A 20,322-nucleotide genomic window follows, 5' to 3' on the forward strand; every position below is an offset into this window, starting at 1 on the left:
CTACACCTTCTATAATATTATTGGGGAAAAACTCCTAGCCTCCAGAAATGCCTGCCAAATAGCCAATGACCGGTTATACAAGCCACTACCTGCGAAATATCCTCTCTTGAAAGGCCAAACAGTTCCTTTGTATTTTTTTTATTTATTTGACTTATTTGACCCTATTGGCCTCTTGGAAAAGTCCAATTATTAATTTGTTCGAGGCCATAGGTATCCCAATGGTTCTTCCATCACTGAGCAGTTGAAGAGTAGTACCTGGCCCGCTGGCTCATCGGCTTTATAATTTTCCTCAATATCTCTGTGCTCCGGAACCCAAATAGGGCTGATTTTGAACACGACACTAATATCATTTAAGGCTGCCTGGCATTCCAGTGCAACCTTTGATCTTGGTATAGCCGAATTCATTGATTTAATGTCCGCCTGGCTATACGAGAACATATTTATAGTAGGATTTGTTAGATACACAACCACTTCTTTTATAGCTAGCACTTCTGCCTGACGCTGCAGTAGTCCGATAGTCGAACAGTAGTTCCAGTCCTAATTCCTTCGAAAATACTCCATAGCCAATTTTTTCGTCTAGCATAGAACTATCTGCTTAGAAATTTAATTCCTTCCTCCCCCTGGCCTTGGTGTATGTCACTCGCTTCTTGACGGTATGCTGGTCTTGAAGAGTATGTCGAAGGTAAGTCTGGGAATATAAAAGTCTATTTTTTCTTTGTTACTAGTCAGGGTGGGCAAAATATAGGCGTTTTATTGATTGTGGCTTCAATTTCTTTCCACGTAAAGTGAGACACAGGATAGTCCATTCGAAATGGGATTGAAAGGAATTCGTATGTTTCATTGCCACCTTTTATATATTTACTGGGAAAGGGTTCGACGACTTGGGCAAGATGTTTTGCGAATTCAGATGCTTTTGCTTCGTCGGTTTTTGCCCACTCACCTCCAGAAGTTTTTATTGGTGCAATGTATGACGTTGATTGCGATATGTTTCTGGTTGCCTTCCATAACGAATAGTCAGTAGCTGCAGTTTGTGATAAGCCAGATAGAATATTCGTGCATTCCAGCATTTCTCTCCTCTCTCAGGTTTCAATGTCACTTTCTCTTTTAATATATTTACAAATTTCGATATCTTTTAAAGTATATTTACTCGTAATTATCTCTAGAATAATTACTGAAGTCGAAAGCACTGTTATTTACTTTAAACTATATTTAAGGCCTTTTGAAGTACGCTTTAGTAAGTACTTAAGTACTCTAAATTATATTTTAGGCTTTTTGACATGCATGCAATCGGAAAAGGTGTGGCATTGCATACAGTCCAATTAACTACTGGGTATGCTTACGCATGTGCTTGTGCGGTATGTGTATGTATGTATTGTAATAATATATCCCCAGCCCCAATTATGCACATTTATGCATTTCCACGTTGCCCTATTATGAGGTTGCTTGTTTAATGTTATTATATTTGTGCATTTACCAAGAAAGGCAACACTGCCGGTGCACTATGGTACCCAAGAAAGAAGAAAAAAATATATACGAATGCATGGTTCGTGTGTGCAGATATTATATTATAAATTAGGGAGTTCCACCGAAAACAAGTGATTATTATTTTCTGATAAATGCGAAAACAGTGGGAATTTTTAAGTAAAACCGCAGAGAGTAGGGCGAAAACCAACGCCACTTCTAAAGTTTTCGTTCATTAAATTCATTTAATTTCACAGTTAGTTAAGTTATCTGACGGAAACCAGTGAGGCAAAATAATGTAGTTGTATCACAATACAGTCGAAATTAATGGGCATTCTAACAAATGTGAGTTCATAAAGGATTGCAACATTTTCTAAGCGAATAAGAGAAAATAAATTCATCTATCGCCTAAAAAGCAATAATTTATCGAATATGATTCAATTTGCACGTTTACGCGCACTCGTTGAAGCGAAGCCCATCTTTCCAGGAGTAGGCCACAGGCTCTCAAGGGAACTCCAATTCTTTCGCTTTGCGATGAAACCATCTCCAGGCTCTCCTGTCTAGCTAACTCACCACCCTAGCAATTTTCCTCTATGCCGCTGTAACTGGGAACACAGATGAGTCTAATATCGAAGTATTCCACTGCTTTCTTAATTGCAGCTTACTCTGATCCGAAAACACTACAGTGGTCTGGAAACCTAAATTTGAATTTTATAGTCAGCTCCTCGCAGAGTACTCGCCCACCAACTTCGAGCCATCCGTAAAATTGTTTGTCATATCTCGAAATGTTACACCTCGCCCACTCCTCCCTTGATGGAATATGAAAACAAAGTACCGCTCAGACCCAGCGAGGGTGTACATGGAGATGAACTTAAAGCTTTTTAAACTACTAGAGTGTCCGTAACATAAGTCTAGTTTGCGGCCCGAACACATCAATCTGACTGCGGTGCCGCGGCAGTTTTCCATGCGATGTCCATGGCTACCACAATCAGCATAGCGTTAAGCGCTAGAGTAGGAGTGAACAGAAGTGCCCCACTGATTCCAATGAGGGGAGACCTTTAAACCCTCTACAGCGTCTTAACTGATGTCGTCCTTTCTAGCGAGTTCCACCAGGCAAGAACTCCTCACTATAAAATAGGTTTTAAATGGTGTTATATAGTCAAAATGTAACTTTAGGCGAGAGGCTCCCAATTTCGCCGATAGCACGCCTACATTCACCCAAGGCGACTGTTGCCTTCCTAATTCTCTCCTCAACTTTCTTGTTAGTCCTCTTTCAAGGATGAGTCGCAAGTACTGCACCCTATCAGAGAGCACGAACGGCGCCCGCTATTGAGGGGAGAAAAACTCTAAATAGTTTATATTTGTTCTCAAATACGATAAGCTCTGTCTTCAAAGGATTTACCGAGGAGATAAGTTCCATCAGAGTATCTAAAAACTTTCCTCTGACAATAATTGCTATGCCATCCGCGTAAGCAATCAACTTGCAGGCCCTGCTCTCCAGCTCAATATGAACAAACCTTTAAAGTGAAAGCTTGCCGTTTACGGCACATCTGTTAAATATAAATAACGTAATTAACTATCTCGGTGCTAAAATAACGTCCTCTAAAGATCTCACCCATTAGGCTAACAAATAAAGCATGCAGTAGAAACGCCTTAGAGATACCTATTGAGCAATAAACACCTCAGCACCTAAGGAAAAATGAGAATATACAAAACATGAGTAAGGTCAATACTGACATATGGTATTAAAACCATTTTAATCCTCCAACATCTCGATAGATGAACTTTTTTTTTGATCTTTTATGAGGAAGGTTGAAAAATACTCATAACAGTGAAATATACCCGAATAAAATGTACCATAAAAATATTTGTAATAAAATTATATTGCAAGTCTCTCAAAATTCAACTTAAGCTCCAGAAATAGGTAGGTAAGTAGGTTACATGGCAAAGGTAGCACGGGTGCACTACAAGTAGCACTAGAGTGCCGTTTTGAATCCATAATGTAGACCACTACCTGCGAAAAGTTACAATGCTTAAAGGAAGAAAAATCATCTACAGCCATCCAGAGAATAGGATCTAGGCTGGAGAGCTACCTCAGGCTATTCTCAAAAAGGCACACTAAGGAACCTCAACCACCTAGCCGCCAAACCCGGACATTTGTAAAGAAAGTGTTCAACAGTTTCTATCTCTGCAGGATCCCCACAGCTTCTGCATTGGGGGTTGTACGGCTCCTCAGTATAAGTTCCGATCACGCAGTGACCCGTGGACAGCACTATGAGTTTGGAAATTAAATGGCTGGGGATCCCCAGAACTTTCATGGTTCTGTCGCAATGAGGCTACAGTGTTTCTGAGATATCACCCAATAAAATAAAACTCCATCTGTCTCCCACTTTTTCAAGAAAGAAATTGTACAGTTTCCCTTTATCAATAGTCAAGGGGACACCGATGTCCGAGATGGGGACAACTGAAACCGGTTTTGTCGATCCTTTTCTGGCAAGCTTATCGGCAGTTTCATTTCCCTCTACGTTCATATGCCCCAGAAGCCCATATAAGAGAAATGTTTTCTGCACGTTCGAAACATTTGATCTCCTCCTTGCAGAAGTTGACCAGAAGAGAGCTGCAACATCCCGACAACAGGGTCTTGATCGCAACTCGACTATCGGAAATAATATTTATGTATCCCTTCCAACAGGCATCCCTAAGTATTTTGTACGCTTGCAAGATCTCCAAGCCCTCTGCTTGGAAAACACTAAAAGTTTTCGGCAGTTTAAAGCAGATTGATAGTTTGGCTGATTTAAAATAGAGGTACCTATCTCCATGCAGGTTCTCCCCTCCTTCCAATCCATCCTGAATGGAGAGATCTCTACAAAGTACAGAGAAGGACAAAGAAATCTATCTCAAAATGTTACCATGTCCTACAGTAGATTGCCGACAGAGACCTCCGTGAACTTCCGTGAACCTAATAACGCTCTGAGCGGCAATGGATTCAACTTGAAGATAGTGCAGAATGTATGTATGCGGGTATGTCCTGCGCGCTCCAATTTTGTATTTTTATATTTATAAATAACATATTTTGCTAGCTTTTGACCACTGTGCGATCTAAGAAAACGTTGTGTTTGTAGATGTGGCTCTCATAGTGATGGTTCACGCTGACTGTTGTTGCTATCACGCTGCCTGGTTGCCGTGGCATATTAAAATATTGCATGTCAATGCACTCGAGCATGTCAACTGCTGTATGTATACTTCAGACCCTTCCCAAGTAATACCAACATACGTTTTGCACAAATAAAAACACACCGTTATTTTACAACAAACAGGCCCACATATTTTCGGTATGTTACGTATACGCCAGCGTAGCCGCTGGTGCCTAACCGCCCCAGTTCGTTGGTGTGAGAATATCGGAGTACTTATTTCATTTGACTGCTTGGTTAGTTACGGCTTGGCTGTCCCCAGACCAATCGGCATGGTTGCGTATTTCCTCTGCCGCTTGCTTTTTGCTTTTCGTTCCGGTTTTTTCATGCATGCCCTTTTACATTTCTCATTTTCTAGATTTTTCACATTGCATTTTCTTTTCACTCGTCTCGCCTCTTTTCCGCTGTTTTTGCTTTTTAATTTTTATTTTTACTTTTTTTCCTTTTCGCTATTGTTTTATTTATGCCGTTCTGCTTTTTAGTTTTTCTGCTCCTTAATTTTCTGCTCTTTACGTTTACGCTTTGTGATGCACCAACATGAAGATGGAAAGGACAGTGGTGGAATTGTACGGGACAGTTACGGCAGTCATGTGTGTTAAATTGTTTCCCTGCTTGCCCCTTATGTGGTTGTCCCACTCTTTTATGGTCTGACTTGGTTTGGTCGGCTTTGCTTTGTCTAAGTTTGGTTTGACTTGATGTGGCGGGAATTTCGTGCGCGAAGAAGACTCTCTTTTCCCATTCACACACACACACACTCACTTACATTCCATTTCACACATACGCATGAATGTGCCTATATCTCAGACCGTTTGTTTGCTGCACTGAAATTGGGGCAGGTGAGAGGAAGACGTAATGCGGTGTACAATAGAAATAGCTCCTTTCCTCTATATTTTTTTTTTTTTTTTGCTTTTGATATAAAACTGAGATCCTTCGTCATTCAGTTTATTTTTAGTAATTTAAAATTTCCGCAATTATTTTAGTAATTTTTCCTCAAACTTAATTCAGGAAACTTGTAATTTTAACATGTCTAGATATATAATATATAGCAAGGTTTGTATGTGTATGTAAGAGAGTTTCAATTTCTGCGGCAATTTTACATATATCTGAATACATGCAGCAGAAGTTTTAGTCCCAAAGTGAACTCCATTTTTGCTTTTATTTCTCCTTTTTGAATGGTACAGTATCACTGAGGAATCTTTAACATCTCTAGCTTAGGCTGGCTAAAATGGGTGCGTCAGGTATCGAGTCTGCTTTCACAGGAATTACGTTGCAGTGTCCGTCCTCATATTTCTCACAGCTCCTGCACCACCTTCGGATATACCATCCTAGTTGTTTCGCATGGCGTCCTACTCGCTCCAGTGATATTTATTATACATTCTCTTTTTAGGGAATACATAGCGTATCCAATTTTCCTTCCACCTTTTCGGCAAAGTTTGCCTAAATATACGGCAAGCTGACTTTTTTCCACCTTTCAACAAATTTCTCTAAGTAATAGTTTGCAAATGATATAAGGCACAGGGATAAGGAAAATGTAATGCTGCAATTGAGCGTAATCGCAGAACCAAGAGAAGGTGGTTTCAGACTTCTAACTGCAAGGTCTCCAAACCGCTCTGGCCAAAACTGAATCTTAAAAGGTCAAAATGTCAGCTTGGACTCAGCAGATCAACTACCAGAATCCGCACAGGTTTTATATCGGGTTACGGCGCTATTGTCAGCCTCAGTATGACTTCTGCAGGAGCTGTGGAGATGATGAAGAAATTGAGTCGGTACAACACCTCCTCTGTGAATGTCGTGCACTTCAAAGAAGCCGTGTCAGCGAGTATCTCTTTGAAGAGCTGGCATATCTCAGTTGAAGGAAATCAAATGCAGGCATCACAATGGGCCTTAGTGGCACCGAGTTTCTTATCTTAGTCCTGGCTAACCTAACCTAACCTACATCTCCTTTCAGGCTCATCTGCCGTGGAGTTTCTCTCTACATCCCAGCAACTTCAGGCCAAAGATAGATATTATATATTCTGATAAGTTCTCTCCTAAAGGTTCCAGCAACAAGTTAATCAAGCTTATTTGGGCTGCAATCACAACTTATGAAACTTCAGACTAAAAGATGATAAAGTTTGGTCCTAAACGAAAGTAGAGGCTCAAGGTATGAAACAATGGCATAACATATTTTGGAGCTATGAAACAATAAATATATTTGGAAATGATGCTGAGCGAAATGCTAGATGTCCTAAAGGACAAAAGTTCACACCGCGGTTCACAGAGAAAACAGTCAAGCATGGGTAGGATGCTTCTCTTGGTTTTAGTAGGACCTATGCACCTCATAATCAACTAAAAATACAAATTTATTTAAAGAGAAATTCTTCAAGAACTGATGGTACCATTTGCGACTGGGATTTATATTCAGTCAAGGACTGTCACTCCAGCAACATTTCCCGTATATACTCGTATATGGCGATTCTTTGTGCTGCTACAACAATAACCTAAACCCTATGGAAAATCTTTGGAACTATGGTATTCCTCTCCCACAGAAACCTGGGGAAGGATTATCAATTCTTTGCCAAATCGAATACAAAAACTCATTGACAATCATGGTGGACACAGTGGTTATTGACTAAACTTCGATAGTTTCTTTTGTATCGCTCTATTTCTATTTCGTACCTATTTTAATGACCACTTGAAAGTTTATTTTTTGTTCCCACTGGCACTAGTTAAAGTTTTAAAAGATGCTTGAATAATTATTTATATTTTTTATATTGAGGGGTTATATGCGTCCAGAATTTTCAAAAAATCTATTTTTTTTACAGATTATTATTCTTTACAGTTTTAGGCATATTTCTGTGGAAGTCGAGTGTAAAAATTCCCCATGGATACAAAGTTATGGTAGAAAATGTAACTGCCCGACGAGAGTTTGATGCGCACAGGTAGCTGTCCTTCGTTTGAGGCAGCTAGTCATTACTTCCGTAGCTTTTCAGCCTGTGGGTTCTTTTTTTACTCTAAAGTATTTATAGGGATATCTATAAAACATTATGGGAGAGAATTGGAGATGAGGGGTACCGCTATTGTCTCGGAGAAAATTCGAACCGGCTAAAACACGCACGAATCATGGCTATAAAAGCAACAAAAAAGGCCAGAACATTTCGTTGACTGAACAACAACAATTGCTTTCTGATTAGGAAGGCATACAATATGAAGCTGGAGTGGGAGATTACACGTAAATTAACAAAATAAATTAAAAAATGCATTTTAAGTTCTTGCTTTAAATGCGCGCGACCTCGAACAAAATGCACTTGAAAGTTTAAACCCGTTTTTCTCGAAACCACTTTTTGCGGCACGGTCAGCATGTTAACTCAAATAGTTGTTAATATTTTTTGATGCGGTTTTTTTTAATATTCGTAAGTGTTTTCTCTCTAGACCTGATTTTTGATATTTTTATTAAAAAATTTTATAAACATAATTAAGGTATGACATTTATGATGTAAACGCATACTTTTTTTTTAAATGATGTAAATTAAAAAAAAAATTTTAAATCACAAATCCGGCTCGGCAGATTATAACTACAATTTTATTTGACAAGATCTTGTTTTCTTTTTACAGATTCATCAACATTTGAAGGAGAAATGGTGGAGACCGTGGAGCAACTATTTTTCATTGTACTTTGGGTCACGTGATTTTTTTTATACTAATTTTTGTCAGAAAAAATTACCACAAATTGTTTTTATAAAATTTAAGCACTAACAAACAATGCCTACAATTTTTTTATATTTATTTCTATTACAATCCCTTCTAAAAACAGTTTTTCTGTTAGGGCATTTTTGACGCTGCTATGTATCCCTTTTATCAATGAAGAAGAAACCACATACAATTGAATATCTGTTATTATTAATTTCAAAAACTTGCATTTTCCATATGAACATGGGGGTACCTATTTGAATGGCCATATGTGTATATAGTATTATAAATAGAATTAAGTCATATATAAATATAAATATATATGCATAATGAAAAACTTAAATAATTACCGATATACTGGCTTCGGGTTGGCATAGGCCACACACGGCACAACAACAGGATCGCCTAGACGGGTCACTATGCTGGTAGATTTCTCATTCATAATTGGTGGCACGAGTTCGCGCATTTCTATAGCAAACAGATAAAAAAAGATTATCAACAGGTAAAAGCGTTCACACGAGTAGTTTGAAGAGCAGGAATTGTTAAAATACGCGCGACTACGAGTGTATGTTAAAAACTTAGCGCAAATTAAAATGATATTAATATTCATGTAATTGTGGCAAGTACTCACACACACACGCACATATGTAAAACAAACAATGCACAAATTAGGCAAAACTTACGAAAACATACAAGTTAGTATGTGTAAGTGTATGCATGTATTCTTTTTAAGCATTTCAAGTGCATACTTATTACGTGCGTGTACATACTTACATTCATACGTACATACATATGTACGTCTATTTCGCGTTGGTTGATTTTGGAATCGTCGCTAATTAATTTGACGATATAATTAACACACCGCAACATTTGGAAACCACTCTCGGTTTGTGAAACTCGTTACTAGACATCTACAGTGATGAGCAAATGTTAAGCAACTTTTTCCTTTTAGCCAAGTTATTTCCAGTAGCTATGCATTTTACACGTAAAGCAAGTGACTAACCTATAAGGTACAAAACATATTGATATGTTTTGTCTATACAGTGGTCACACAATTTATTCGTACACTCACAGTTTATAAACAGATACATCTGTAACTTAGCGCAAAAGAACAAAATTTTAAGATATTCGTAAAAAATAACATATTTATTCAATATTTAAGAAATAAAAGCTTCCAAATTCATTGTTTAATGACGCCTTTGATGTTATTTTGCGCTTTCTGATGCTCCTTTCTAAGAGCTCCCAGACATGCTCAATTGTGTTCAGATCTGGTGATTTAGGTGGAGTTTTAAGGGGTTATATACTTTGTGTTGAACTAAAAAATCGAAGTTTTTTATGGCATATTCGAAAAGTACATCATCTTAAAAATATAAATTCAAAAAATCACAAAGATCGGAGCACTAGAACGTAAGTTACAGACCGTGGAAGTGCGCAAATTATCCATAAATAAAGTGCACACAAAACTTTAGACGCGATTTTCTCGAAGTAGTGTTTTTTGAAAATTACCGTCGCGGGGATCATTATTTATCAAAAACTATTAGACCGATTTGCATAAATTTTGTTTTTTAATTATTTGAAGTTACTACCTCGTGAATCTGAACGGTTCACTTTTTATAAATATTTGCATGGTTCGCTGTAATTAATTTTTTTTTTTATTTTTCAACCCCTCAAAAATTGTTTTTTTGGTGCAAAGCGGTTTTCATACCGAGAATAATTTTTTTTGGGTAAATAAATCGTTCAGATTCACTTAAAAACATTTTTCTACAATAATCATTTAATTCTTTTGATTTCAGTTGAGCTGCTCATGCGCTACTGTGATCACCGCAAGCCTCTTCTAAAAAACGGCGGAGAGGCGATATCAGCAATAAATAACATTTTTTAAAATAAAAACACCAAAATGTATTCTTCGAGAGTTACCCTTCAGTATGATATATGCCTCATTTGAATAAAAGTTCTAAAATATATTAAAAAAAAGTATGACAATCGTCCATTTTTTTGGGTTCACAAGGTATATAACCCCTTAAGCTGCTTATAGTGGGGAATAAGCCATTCTTGCACGATGACTTTTTTGGGTCATTGTCGTGTTGAATCAAGAACCCTTTAGCATCCAGTCTAAGTTTAGTGGCACTATCATGCAAATTATTATTTAAAATGTTTAAATACCGATGCTTGTCTATTTTATCATTCACCAAAAACCATTTTCCTTACTTCAGATGCAACTATGCACCCCCAAACCATTGCATTTCCTCCTCCATGCTTAACGATAGGAATACGATTTTTTTCATTATGTTCTGAATTTTCTTTTCGCCAAACTTTTGGAGGCCCATCTGATCCGGATATATTAAATTTCGACCCTTCACTGAATATGACGTTTTCCCAAAAAGAATCGGGCTCATTTATGTAGCGTTTGGCAGACTCCAATCTCTTCTTTCTGTGAATAGCTGAAATGTAGGGCTTGAGGCGTGCTACTCTGATATGATAACCATCGTTATGCAGGCAATTACGAACTTGTTGTTGGGTATGCAGTTTTATGACCTATTTAATTCTTGTACAATAAAGTGTAACAGCATTCCGTCTGCAAAAGTTTTGGTTGAAACACCCTCAATTGATGAAATTAGCCTTGCGATCAAGAAGTTAAAAAATGGAAAAGCAATTGAGGAAGATGGCATAACTGCTGAGCTCATCGAACATTGATCAACGGAACTACAAAACGCCCTGGTAAGTCTTATAAAATTTAAATGGGAATCTGAGATTATGCCAAGAGAATGCCAGACTAGCATAATTTTACCAATCTATAAGAAAAGTGGCAGACGTGACTGCAAAAATTATCGCTGAATTTCATTACTAAGTACAGCCCATAAAATTTTCACGAATGTATTACACCGAAGACTGAACAAATATTAGGTGAGTACGTATGCGGTTTTAGGAGGGAAAGACCGACGATCGCTCAAAGATTTGTAATTTGCCAATTTTTTTAAAAGTTTCGCAAAGAATACCAAAAAAAATTGGCTTCGCTAGTAAGCCTAACTCCCGCCGAGATCTATTCAAAAATGCGTCTGATTTATTCAGAGTTGAAACAGTAGTAAAGCAGGGAGACGCGTTGTCTACGCTTGGGTTAAGTTTGATCCTAGACTATTTACATGTAACTAAAGATGTTAGTCCATCAGAGGCTATATTCACCAAAACTGCCCAAATATATGGCTTTGCCTGGTCTGGTCGTCCTCACGAGAAATATGAATATTCTAAAAACAAAAATTCTAAGCACTCCAAATGAAAACAAAATTCTTTGGATTAAAGATCAATGTGAGTAAAATGAAATACCTCGCAAGACTTAACACGTTGAGAAAAGCGTCAGCCCTCACACTGATCATAAATTTGAAAGCGAGATCAAATTAATTAGGAACTCTTCTCCGTAGAACAGATGGTACAACAATTGCTGTCCAAGACCGTGTGTGGGCTGCAAACAGAGCTTATTCTACGCAAGTTAAACTGTTTAAAAGCAAGCTTTTGAGTAGAAGAACGAATCGAAATATATAAAAAATTGATTCAACCACTGGCAACATATGGATATGAATCCTACACACTTAAAAGCATATGTAATTACACAATTAAGAGTATTGGAAAGAATATTACTGAGAAGAGTACTGCGTCCATTTCGAGAAGAAAATGGTATCTCTCGCATCAGATATAATAATGAGTTAGGATAATTCCTACAAGGTGAAAAGGTCGTGCGGTTTGTTAAATCGCTGCGCATTCGATGGCTAGGACACGTTTGCTGAATGCCAGAGGAAAGAATACCTCGCAAAGTTTTGTATGCACGCATGTGTGGTGAAAAGTGAAGAGGGCGAGCGCGGAAAAGATGGTTAGGCGACGTTGAGGACCATCTAAGAAGCGCAGGACCGACTAACTAGCGTAGTATGGCTATGGACCAACATAAAAAAAAATTGTGGAGGAAGTTAAGGTTCACCTCGAGCTGAGGATGATGATGAATAAAGTGCAATTTTAAAGCATGACATTTTTTCCTATATTGAAATCATATATAATATTATTATATATTTGTAAATACGCAGCGCTAAAATATTTAAACCCCTTTTCTAAGTGTACCGCTTGGTCGATTTCAAAGAAACATGCACCGAAATGTTAATCCTTATATAATACATATAGGGGACTTGGCATCTGATATATAGACCAAAGTGTGCAAACCAATATACCTCTAAAGTCTATTAAGCTATATACACCATACTTGTGGTGAAAAGTTTTAAGTATTGGAAAAGGGGGCGTGGCACTTGAACGAAAGTTGGTACAGTTACACAAATTTCCAATACCTGCCTTATGGTGAAAAGTGCATTGCACCTGCAATACAAATTGAAGCCTTCACATAGCTTTTCTCTGAACCCTTTATGCTATGATACTGAAATTTCACATAGTTACAAAAATTACGAATGGCGTGCTTAACGTCAAAAGCATTAGACATTGGATAAGGAGGCAGGGCACCACCAATAAAAGCAAAAATCTCATAACACGACTTTGGCATATTTTATCACAGAAAATAATTACAAAAATGCGTTTTGAGCTCTGGAATCCCAAACAAATTCAATTCTATGAAGAGTTTCTTCAAATTTCTCAAGATATTCTCTATGATTATTACGAGGGTCGCTTGTGTAAAAATAAAAACTACAAAATTGTTTGGGTTAAACCGCCGCCGCCGTAGCCGAATGGGTTGGTGCGTGATCACCATTCGGAATTCACTGAGAGGTCGTTGGTTCGAATCTCGGTGAAAGCAAAAATTAATAAAAACATTTTTCTAATAGCGGTCGCCGCTCGGCAGGCAATAGCAAACCTCCGAGTGTATTTCTGCCATGAAAAAGCTCCTCATAAAAATATCTGCCGTTCGGAGTCGGCTTGAAACTGTAGGTCCCTCCATTTGGGGAACAACATCAAGACGCACACCACAAATAGGAGGAGGAGCTCGGCCAAACACCTAACAGAAGTGTACGCGCCAATTATTTTTTTTTAAACCTTTCTTGTTTTTCGACATAGGCTTATACACTTCGTTCAACTCTGTTCTAATTGGTGGATTCCTTTCCGAATAATAGGATTTGTGCTAGTCTGAAAAATAGCACATCGTTCCTGCAATCACCCTCTCGTTTGAATAAAAAATTTTTCCCGCTAACCATGCTTTCCGATTGGGGAAGAAATAGAAGGCCGGGCTATCCGCCTGAGCCAGGTTTGGAGAAAAGGGACGATGGGAAACGAGCTGGAACCCTATTTCCATTAATTTTGCGACCACAACTGCTGAGGCGGCCAACCTTTACCTGCTCGCTAGCGGCCGACTTTAAAAAAAGCTTTTTCTATCATTTGATTCATGATTCATTCATTTCATGATCGGAGTTTCGAACCTAGTTACACCGGAATGCGGCGGCATGTATAAAAGAAAAAGAAATAATAAATGATGAATTGTATACTCATGCTTTTTTACGTTCATCGTTAATTAAATTCCTTCAAGTATAAATTCGATTATTAATAATATAAAACTCAGATTTACTTTACATGCTCAGATATATTTTCAATTTCTAGGCCTTTGTGCTAAGGCAACCATAAATACTTACATATATTTATCACCATCACGAAAGAAGTTGCTTAAATTTTGCTCAACATTGTACTTAAATGTATTGTGTCAGCATCTAAGTGTGAGTATCTGTTAGCAACAAAGTGATCATTTGCTGCAAAACTATCGCAACTCAAAAAGAAAAATAAGTAATTTAATGTAAATTAAATAGGAAAACAAAATAAAATATATTCCTCTCTACTTTGAAAGAATTTTCCGCCGGCATGTGAATGTGTAATATCTTGTTAAGGTAAAGCTATCTTGAACGTTGGATCTACCATACACATTTTTGGACTTTTTAGTTATGAAGTTTCAGCAGTAATGTTGCAAGGCATTTGTACGTATGTGTGTGCATTAGGGTGGATACTCCGTATAAAAAATTGGTACCAAAGGTCTGCCAGAGTTATAAAATGTGTTATATTTTAAGACTACCACGCAAATACTTCGCAAAAAAATTGTGATTTATGCGAGTACGACCGACTTGAGAGTACGTCTGAAAACCTCATTACTTTGGTTCCGTTGTCGAAATTTTTCACAATTCTTAATTCTTTTGATTGTATCAATTATCCGAGCATGTTGTTGTGGACTCGAAACAATGAATATTGTCAACCTTAAGACCAGTCCTATGTAAGAGAGCCAGATAACCCACTTCTTTTGTTCCATTTTCCTCTACTGGGGTTTCCCAGTCTCTGGTTGAAGTTAACAGTTGCACCGCTAGAAAGTTTCAAGTTAGGAGCGTGACAGTAAGAGGTGATATACGACATGTCTCAAATCAATATTAAAGTTGCACATTACTGCTCATTATGAAGCGTGGAAGTAATGGCTAACACAAGACTGTAGTCCTGATGATGATGATGATACAATTTTTAAGCATTTTGTGGCGACTTTTTAAGCTAAACCCTTCATATTTGATTTCATGGAAAAAATATTAAAAAAAACTTTATTTGCAGTGTTACTTTCAAATCGGTCCGACTCATATAAATGTTAATATTTTCCTAAAGATTTTTAGCGTGGATCTTAAAATATAATAGATTTCATTATTCCAGTGAACAACGGGCAAAGTTGTATTTTTTGTGTGGCACCCTAATGTACCTCTATGCATATCCACACATATGGGTACATGTGTATGGGTGTGGTGTGTGAGGTCAGGCGTACAGGCCTGCTTAGAAGTTTCATTCTCCACATGCTGTTGCCGTTGTTGTTACTGGTGTTATTGTTGTAGCTGACTTACCGGTCAATTGAATTTTGCCCATATTGCTGCTCACAACAGAATCCTGCGTTAGCTTGTGATGGGTGCGGCAGCGATAAACTTTATGCGCATCGGTGCGTGTGATGTTGTAGACCAGAAGTTCGCCAGTCGGTAGCATATGATTTTTGCCATCTAAAAGTGGACGAAAAACAAAAAAATTGGAAATAAAATGAAATTGGCAAAACAGTTACGCTTCAGCGCAGATGCCGAATGCTATAAATTTACTTGTTTGTTTTAGTTCTGGTGTTTGTTTTAAATGGGACTATGTTGTCCAACTTTTTTCTGTGCTTAACTATATACATATTCATGTATCCGCAAACACACACTTACACAAATGTCTATGTATTTAAATAATAGATACAGGTTTGGGGGGAAAATAATAAAGGTTTCAACAAGGATATGTGTAGTTGGACGGCCGAATGGCCATTTGAAAGGTGTGGTGTATTCACTCTTCACACCTAAAAGCGATAAGGAGTTGATGGCAGGCAGTGTAGAGCAGAGGGAGGACCTGTTAGTTAACGAACCAACAGTTGACTGGTTGCTGTTTTTCGTTTATGTCGGTTTATTTTTTTTTTCCGGTGAGGGAATAAAAACATTCACTCATTGATGGACTGGCAACTGAAAGCCGAGAGAAAGGCAAGTAAATGTCTCATATTTCGAAAATAAAACGATAAAGGTTGATGCAGTTGATAACTTGGGTGGATGGTGGCAGATACGCAGCCAGGTAGAAGTGACTACCACCAAAATGGGGATACGTGTAGTTTAAAAACTGAATAGTCCTGTGACGCCATCATTTAAGTTTAAGTCCTCTTCTGTAACCACCTACTGACGTTGATGAATTTAATCAGGCATTTTCGGTAGTGTAGTATGCACTACTTGAATTTCATGTATGAGTACATTTTTACTCAGATATTTATATGAATACTAATATACTTGCCACATTCAATCATTCGTTAACTGTTTGGTCATGCTCGGGCATTTAATTCGGGATCAGCAGTATAGAAATGGTACACAACCCGCTCGGCTACGACGGCCGTTAGATAAGGAGTAGTTAAAAATAGAGCTACAGTGACCATCTCACTTATAAACACGATGCTTACGTACTTTCGTCAAGAGTGCCAGTTCAACTCTACTGAGCATATCAGCAAATTTTCTGGAGCAAAGTACGAGCCACGATCACTTATGCGCTTTTACTAAGCTAATATTTGCCATATGATTTAATGACTTGCTGAAATTAAAATGCTTAACACTTCTTGACAAAGTTAGTCTTCTTCAAGAGTACAAATACCTCATGGTCCGACTTCAATTTACTAAATCGTCGCGATCTTTTACCTTAAATAAATACAATAAATAATCGGCACGTATACTTTTGTTAGGTATCTGGCTAGCTCCTCCTCCTATTTGAAGTGTGCGTCTTGTTATTGTTCCAGAATTGGAAGACCAATAGTTTTCAATCGACTGCAAACGGCAAATGACTTTTATGAGGAGCTTTTTCATGACAGAAATACACTCCGAGGTTTGCCATTTCCTGCCGAGGGGCGATGCCTATTAGAAAAAACTTGCTCAATTATTTGATGTTCATGCAAAGAGGTTCGAGCCTACGCAATCCCAACCCATTCGGTTACGGCGGCATCTTACTTAGTATGAAATACAGTTGCCTAGTAACAGAACGTCAGTTCTTTGTCGTTGTGGTGCGTCTTTGGAACGCCCTAATACAAAAAATCAAAATAATCAGAAACACACCGCGCTTTAGAAATAAACTGCTATATTACTTTGTTGCCAATATTTGCTTATATGCACCTACATCTTTCTTTTTACCTTTCCTTTTCTCTGCTGATATAAAAAATATTCAGCTAAAATAAAAAAAAACACGATTTCTACAGTTAGCTTGCGACACATTTCGTTTCCATCAAAAAAAGGACGTTGTAATTGATGAGTGATTTTAACGCTCAGGTTGGTGGCATCAATCGGGCCTTTAGCATGTAATGGGAAAACACGCAACTAGTCATCTGAATAAAAATGGTGGACTCTTGGTTCACCTCTGCAACAACAATAAGCTCCTGATTGGCAGCTAAATATTTCCGTATAAGCTTCGTCATAAAGCTACTTAGTGGTCTTCAAAGAACAGCACAGCAAACCAAATAGATAATTAACGCAACAGCAAAACTTGAGGCAGAAGTCTCTTTGGACATCCGAGCTTTCAGAAGCGCAATGGAATCTGGCAATCGCAAAAGCTAGGATGAGATTTACGGCTACAAACAAAACTGGCTCCTTAAATCGACTACTTTTCAACACCGAAACGTTAAAACACACGCAAACCCGTACGTGAATTACTTTAAAAGTCGTATACCAAAAATTGAAAACTCCGAACAAGGCAGAAACACCATTTAGCGGTCCGTAAAACTGCATTTGCTTGGTGTGTGCAAAAATCTGCTAAAGTTCAATCAGAAGAGCAACAAAGCTTGGAAAAGCGATTCTGACCCTACGCTCCAAACGGATTTAAAGGAAAATATATTATATATAATACAAAAATTAGCTATTGCTTATACTATGGCCACCATAATTAGTATGAGAAACAATAATTTTAAACGGGACACCTTCTAAAAAGTAGGATTATGAAAAAATCCACTATATCTAAACTTTTGAGCCGATCAGATGAAGTACAGAGATTCCGACCATAGTCTGAAATTTTAAAAAGTTCTTTCTGTTTGTTTTCTGTAGTTTTTGAAAGACCCCGCTGCACAGCTTACACTATGCTTAGTAACTCCTGCAAGTTTCCCAATGGTACCCCCATAATTTTTCGAGTTATTTTCTATGCGGTTGAATCAATGTAGTAGTGAATCAATGAAAAATGTAGCTATGGCGAAGTACTAGCATGAATTGTAAGTACTTGTTGTAACGCTAGAGTACGAGGGTCATTTGAAAAGTCCGTATAAAAATAAAGATTTCTTTATTGCTTGGAGTAAACGTTTTTTTAAATTTCGACATAGTCTCCTTTTAGGCGTATACACTTCGCCCAAGGCTGTTTTAGTTTGTTGACCGCTTCCGAATAATAGGATATGTCTAAGCCTGAGAAATAGCCTTTCGTTTCTGTAACCACCTCCACGTTTGAATGAAATCTTTTTTCTGCCAGCCATTTCTTTTAATTGGAGAATAAATAGTTTTCCGAGGGAACCAAGCCTGGAGAATAGGGGGAAGTGAAAGAAGTTGGAATCCCATTTTGTGAAGACAGGTGCTGAAGCGTGAGCTGGAGCGTTGTCATGATAGAGAATGAAAACCACCTGACTACCCCGATTCAAACGAAGGCCAAACGCAAAGAAATGGACCGATCTGGCTAATAATTGGTGTGTGCTCTTCCAAGAGATGCTACTAACAAAACATTTCCTCGATACGCGTCAGTAGTCTCATCTCTCTAATTCAAAATCCTTACTTATCTTAAGATTTCGACCATCAATAGCATTTCCAAAATAGAATTTTGACTGCAATTTTATCTGGGAAATAAAGAAAAGTAGTAACTAATTGTATGAAATTATATGACCTTAGGTAAGTAGATTAGATGAGAAGAGTACCACGGGTATGATACAAGTACCTCTAGATTGCCGTTTTGATACCATAATGTAGACCATTACTTGCCAAAAAGTAACAAAACTTAAAGGAAGAAAAACCATCTAGTGCTGTTGATGTAGCGGAGGAAAGAAAAGGGATCAAGGCTGGAGACCTGCCTCAGAGTATCCTCAAAAGGCACAGTAAGAAACCTCAGATGCCTAACCGCCAGACGCGGAGATTTGCAAAGAAGGTGTTCAACAGTTTCTTTCTCTGCAGGATCCCCACAGCTTTTGCAATGTGGGACCTTACTTTTAGAGAAATACAAATTTTTGGAACTTCAGTTGCAAGCCGAAACCTTTAAATTGTATCCTATTGCCTCAATATGTAAGTAGTATTTCATGCTTAACAACCTCATTGATCTAAGGCGAGTGTGATATTTTGCGCTTTCTGAATTCGCTGTGACGTCCTCACTGCGATTATTCCAACAAGAGTAAGAGAAAAAGTAAGCAAAAAGGCAATGCAAACTGCCAAATACAAGAAATTATATACACACACACTTTCTCGACACAGCGGCTTTAGCAAAACAAAACAAACTGCATTTGGAGGTATTTTTACAATTTGTGCTTTCACAATTTAACTCGCGGCACTTCGCTTTTATTAGTTTGCTTAATTTAAAAATCACAAATCTAAAAATTACAATGTTAACGAGTCATTTATTAAATATTTACAAAGACGTAACTTCCCTTCCATTTCTTTATTTCAAGGGATGACGTCAACTGGTTGTCAAAAACCTAAAAAAACATGTAGTAGCGCTTTTCGGAAAGCGCCTCCTTTGGTATTCTGTACACCGTGGATCCAGAGTGTGCCTTTATTATGTAATATCAAGAATAATGTCAGAAATAAAGAACATTTTGATTGCAAATTTCTTTTGTTTATTTTCAACACCAGGTTTTCGCAATCAGTCTTTCTATGCTTTTTCAAATGAAATTCAATCAGGTTCCGCTCAAAATCAAAAGTCATTTTCTGCGAAATTTTTTTAGGCAAAAGACAGTTATTACAAATAATTGATACAAAAGCACGCAATACACTTCTATTAAAACTAAATGATTTTACGAGCTACATAAATCTCGCTTCGGCAAATAGAGGAAAATTCTCAAAACAAGGCAATTAGGTTATGTAAATACAATATGTGCGTATGTATGTATGTATGCCTACTTACCTCCCTCCAAGGATGGGTATATATTGAAATTAGGTTCCTGTAGCCACGACGTTACCGTTACATACTCCTTTACAAACGAAGGTATATTGCATTTAATCAATACGTTGCTGCCAATAAAGCCACCTGGATTTTGCACTTCCGGCTCATAGCGTTGATTTACAACTACAATTTGTGTGAAAAATAGAAGAACAATGTATGGAAATGGATTAATTAATGAAATTACACCAGAAGCGTCTAAAACTATTTATTGGCTTTGAGATGTAAAAACAAATACTTATACTCGTTCACACATTTTAATATTTTTTTTAAACTAACTTTTGGTGAATTAATTAAATTCAAAAGCTATTTCATGGAAAAATAAAAGGCATTTTCAAATCGC

At 37.6% G+C, this 20,322-nt stretch overlaps 1 protein-coding gene across 1 annotated transcript in view; it reads right to left on the reverse strand.

The window, feature by feature from the left end:
• LOC129248733 (cell adhesion molecule Dscam2-like) overlaps window positions 1-20,322 on the reverse strand; it is a 177,557-nt gene that overhangs the window by 94,557 nt on the left and 62,678 nt on the right. Inside the window, 3 exon segments of the mRNA XM_054888350.1 lie at window positions 8,672-8,789; window positions 15,161-15,310; window positions 19,944-20,105. Coding sequence (XP_054744325.1) covers window positions 8,672-8,789; window positions 15,161-15,310; window positions 19,944-20,105 — 430 coding nt within the window.

Source organism: Anastrepha obliqua, chromosome 5 (genome assembly GCF_027943255.1).
Source record: "Anastrepha obliqua isolate idAnaObli1 chromosome 5, idAnaObli1_1.0, whole genome shotgun sequence".
Taxonomy (NCBI): Eukaryota; Metazoa; Arthropoda; class Insecta; order Diptera; family Tephritidae; genus Anastrepha; species Anastrepha obliqua.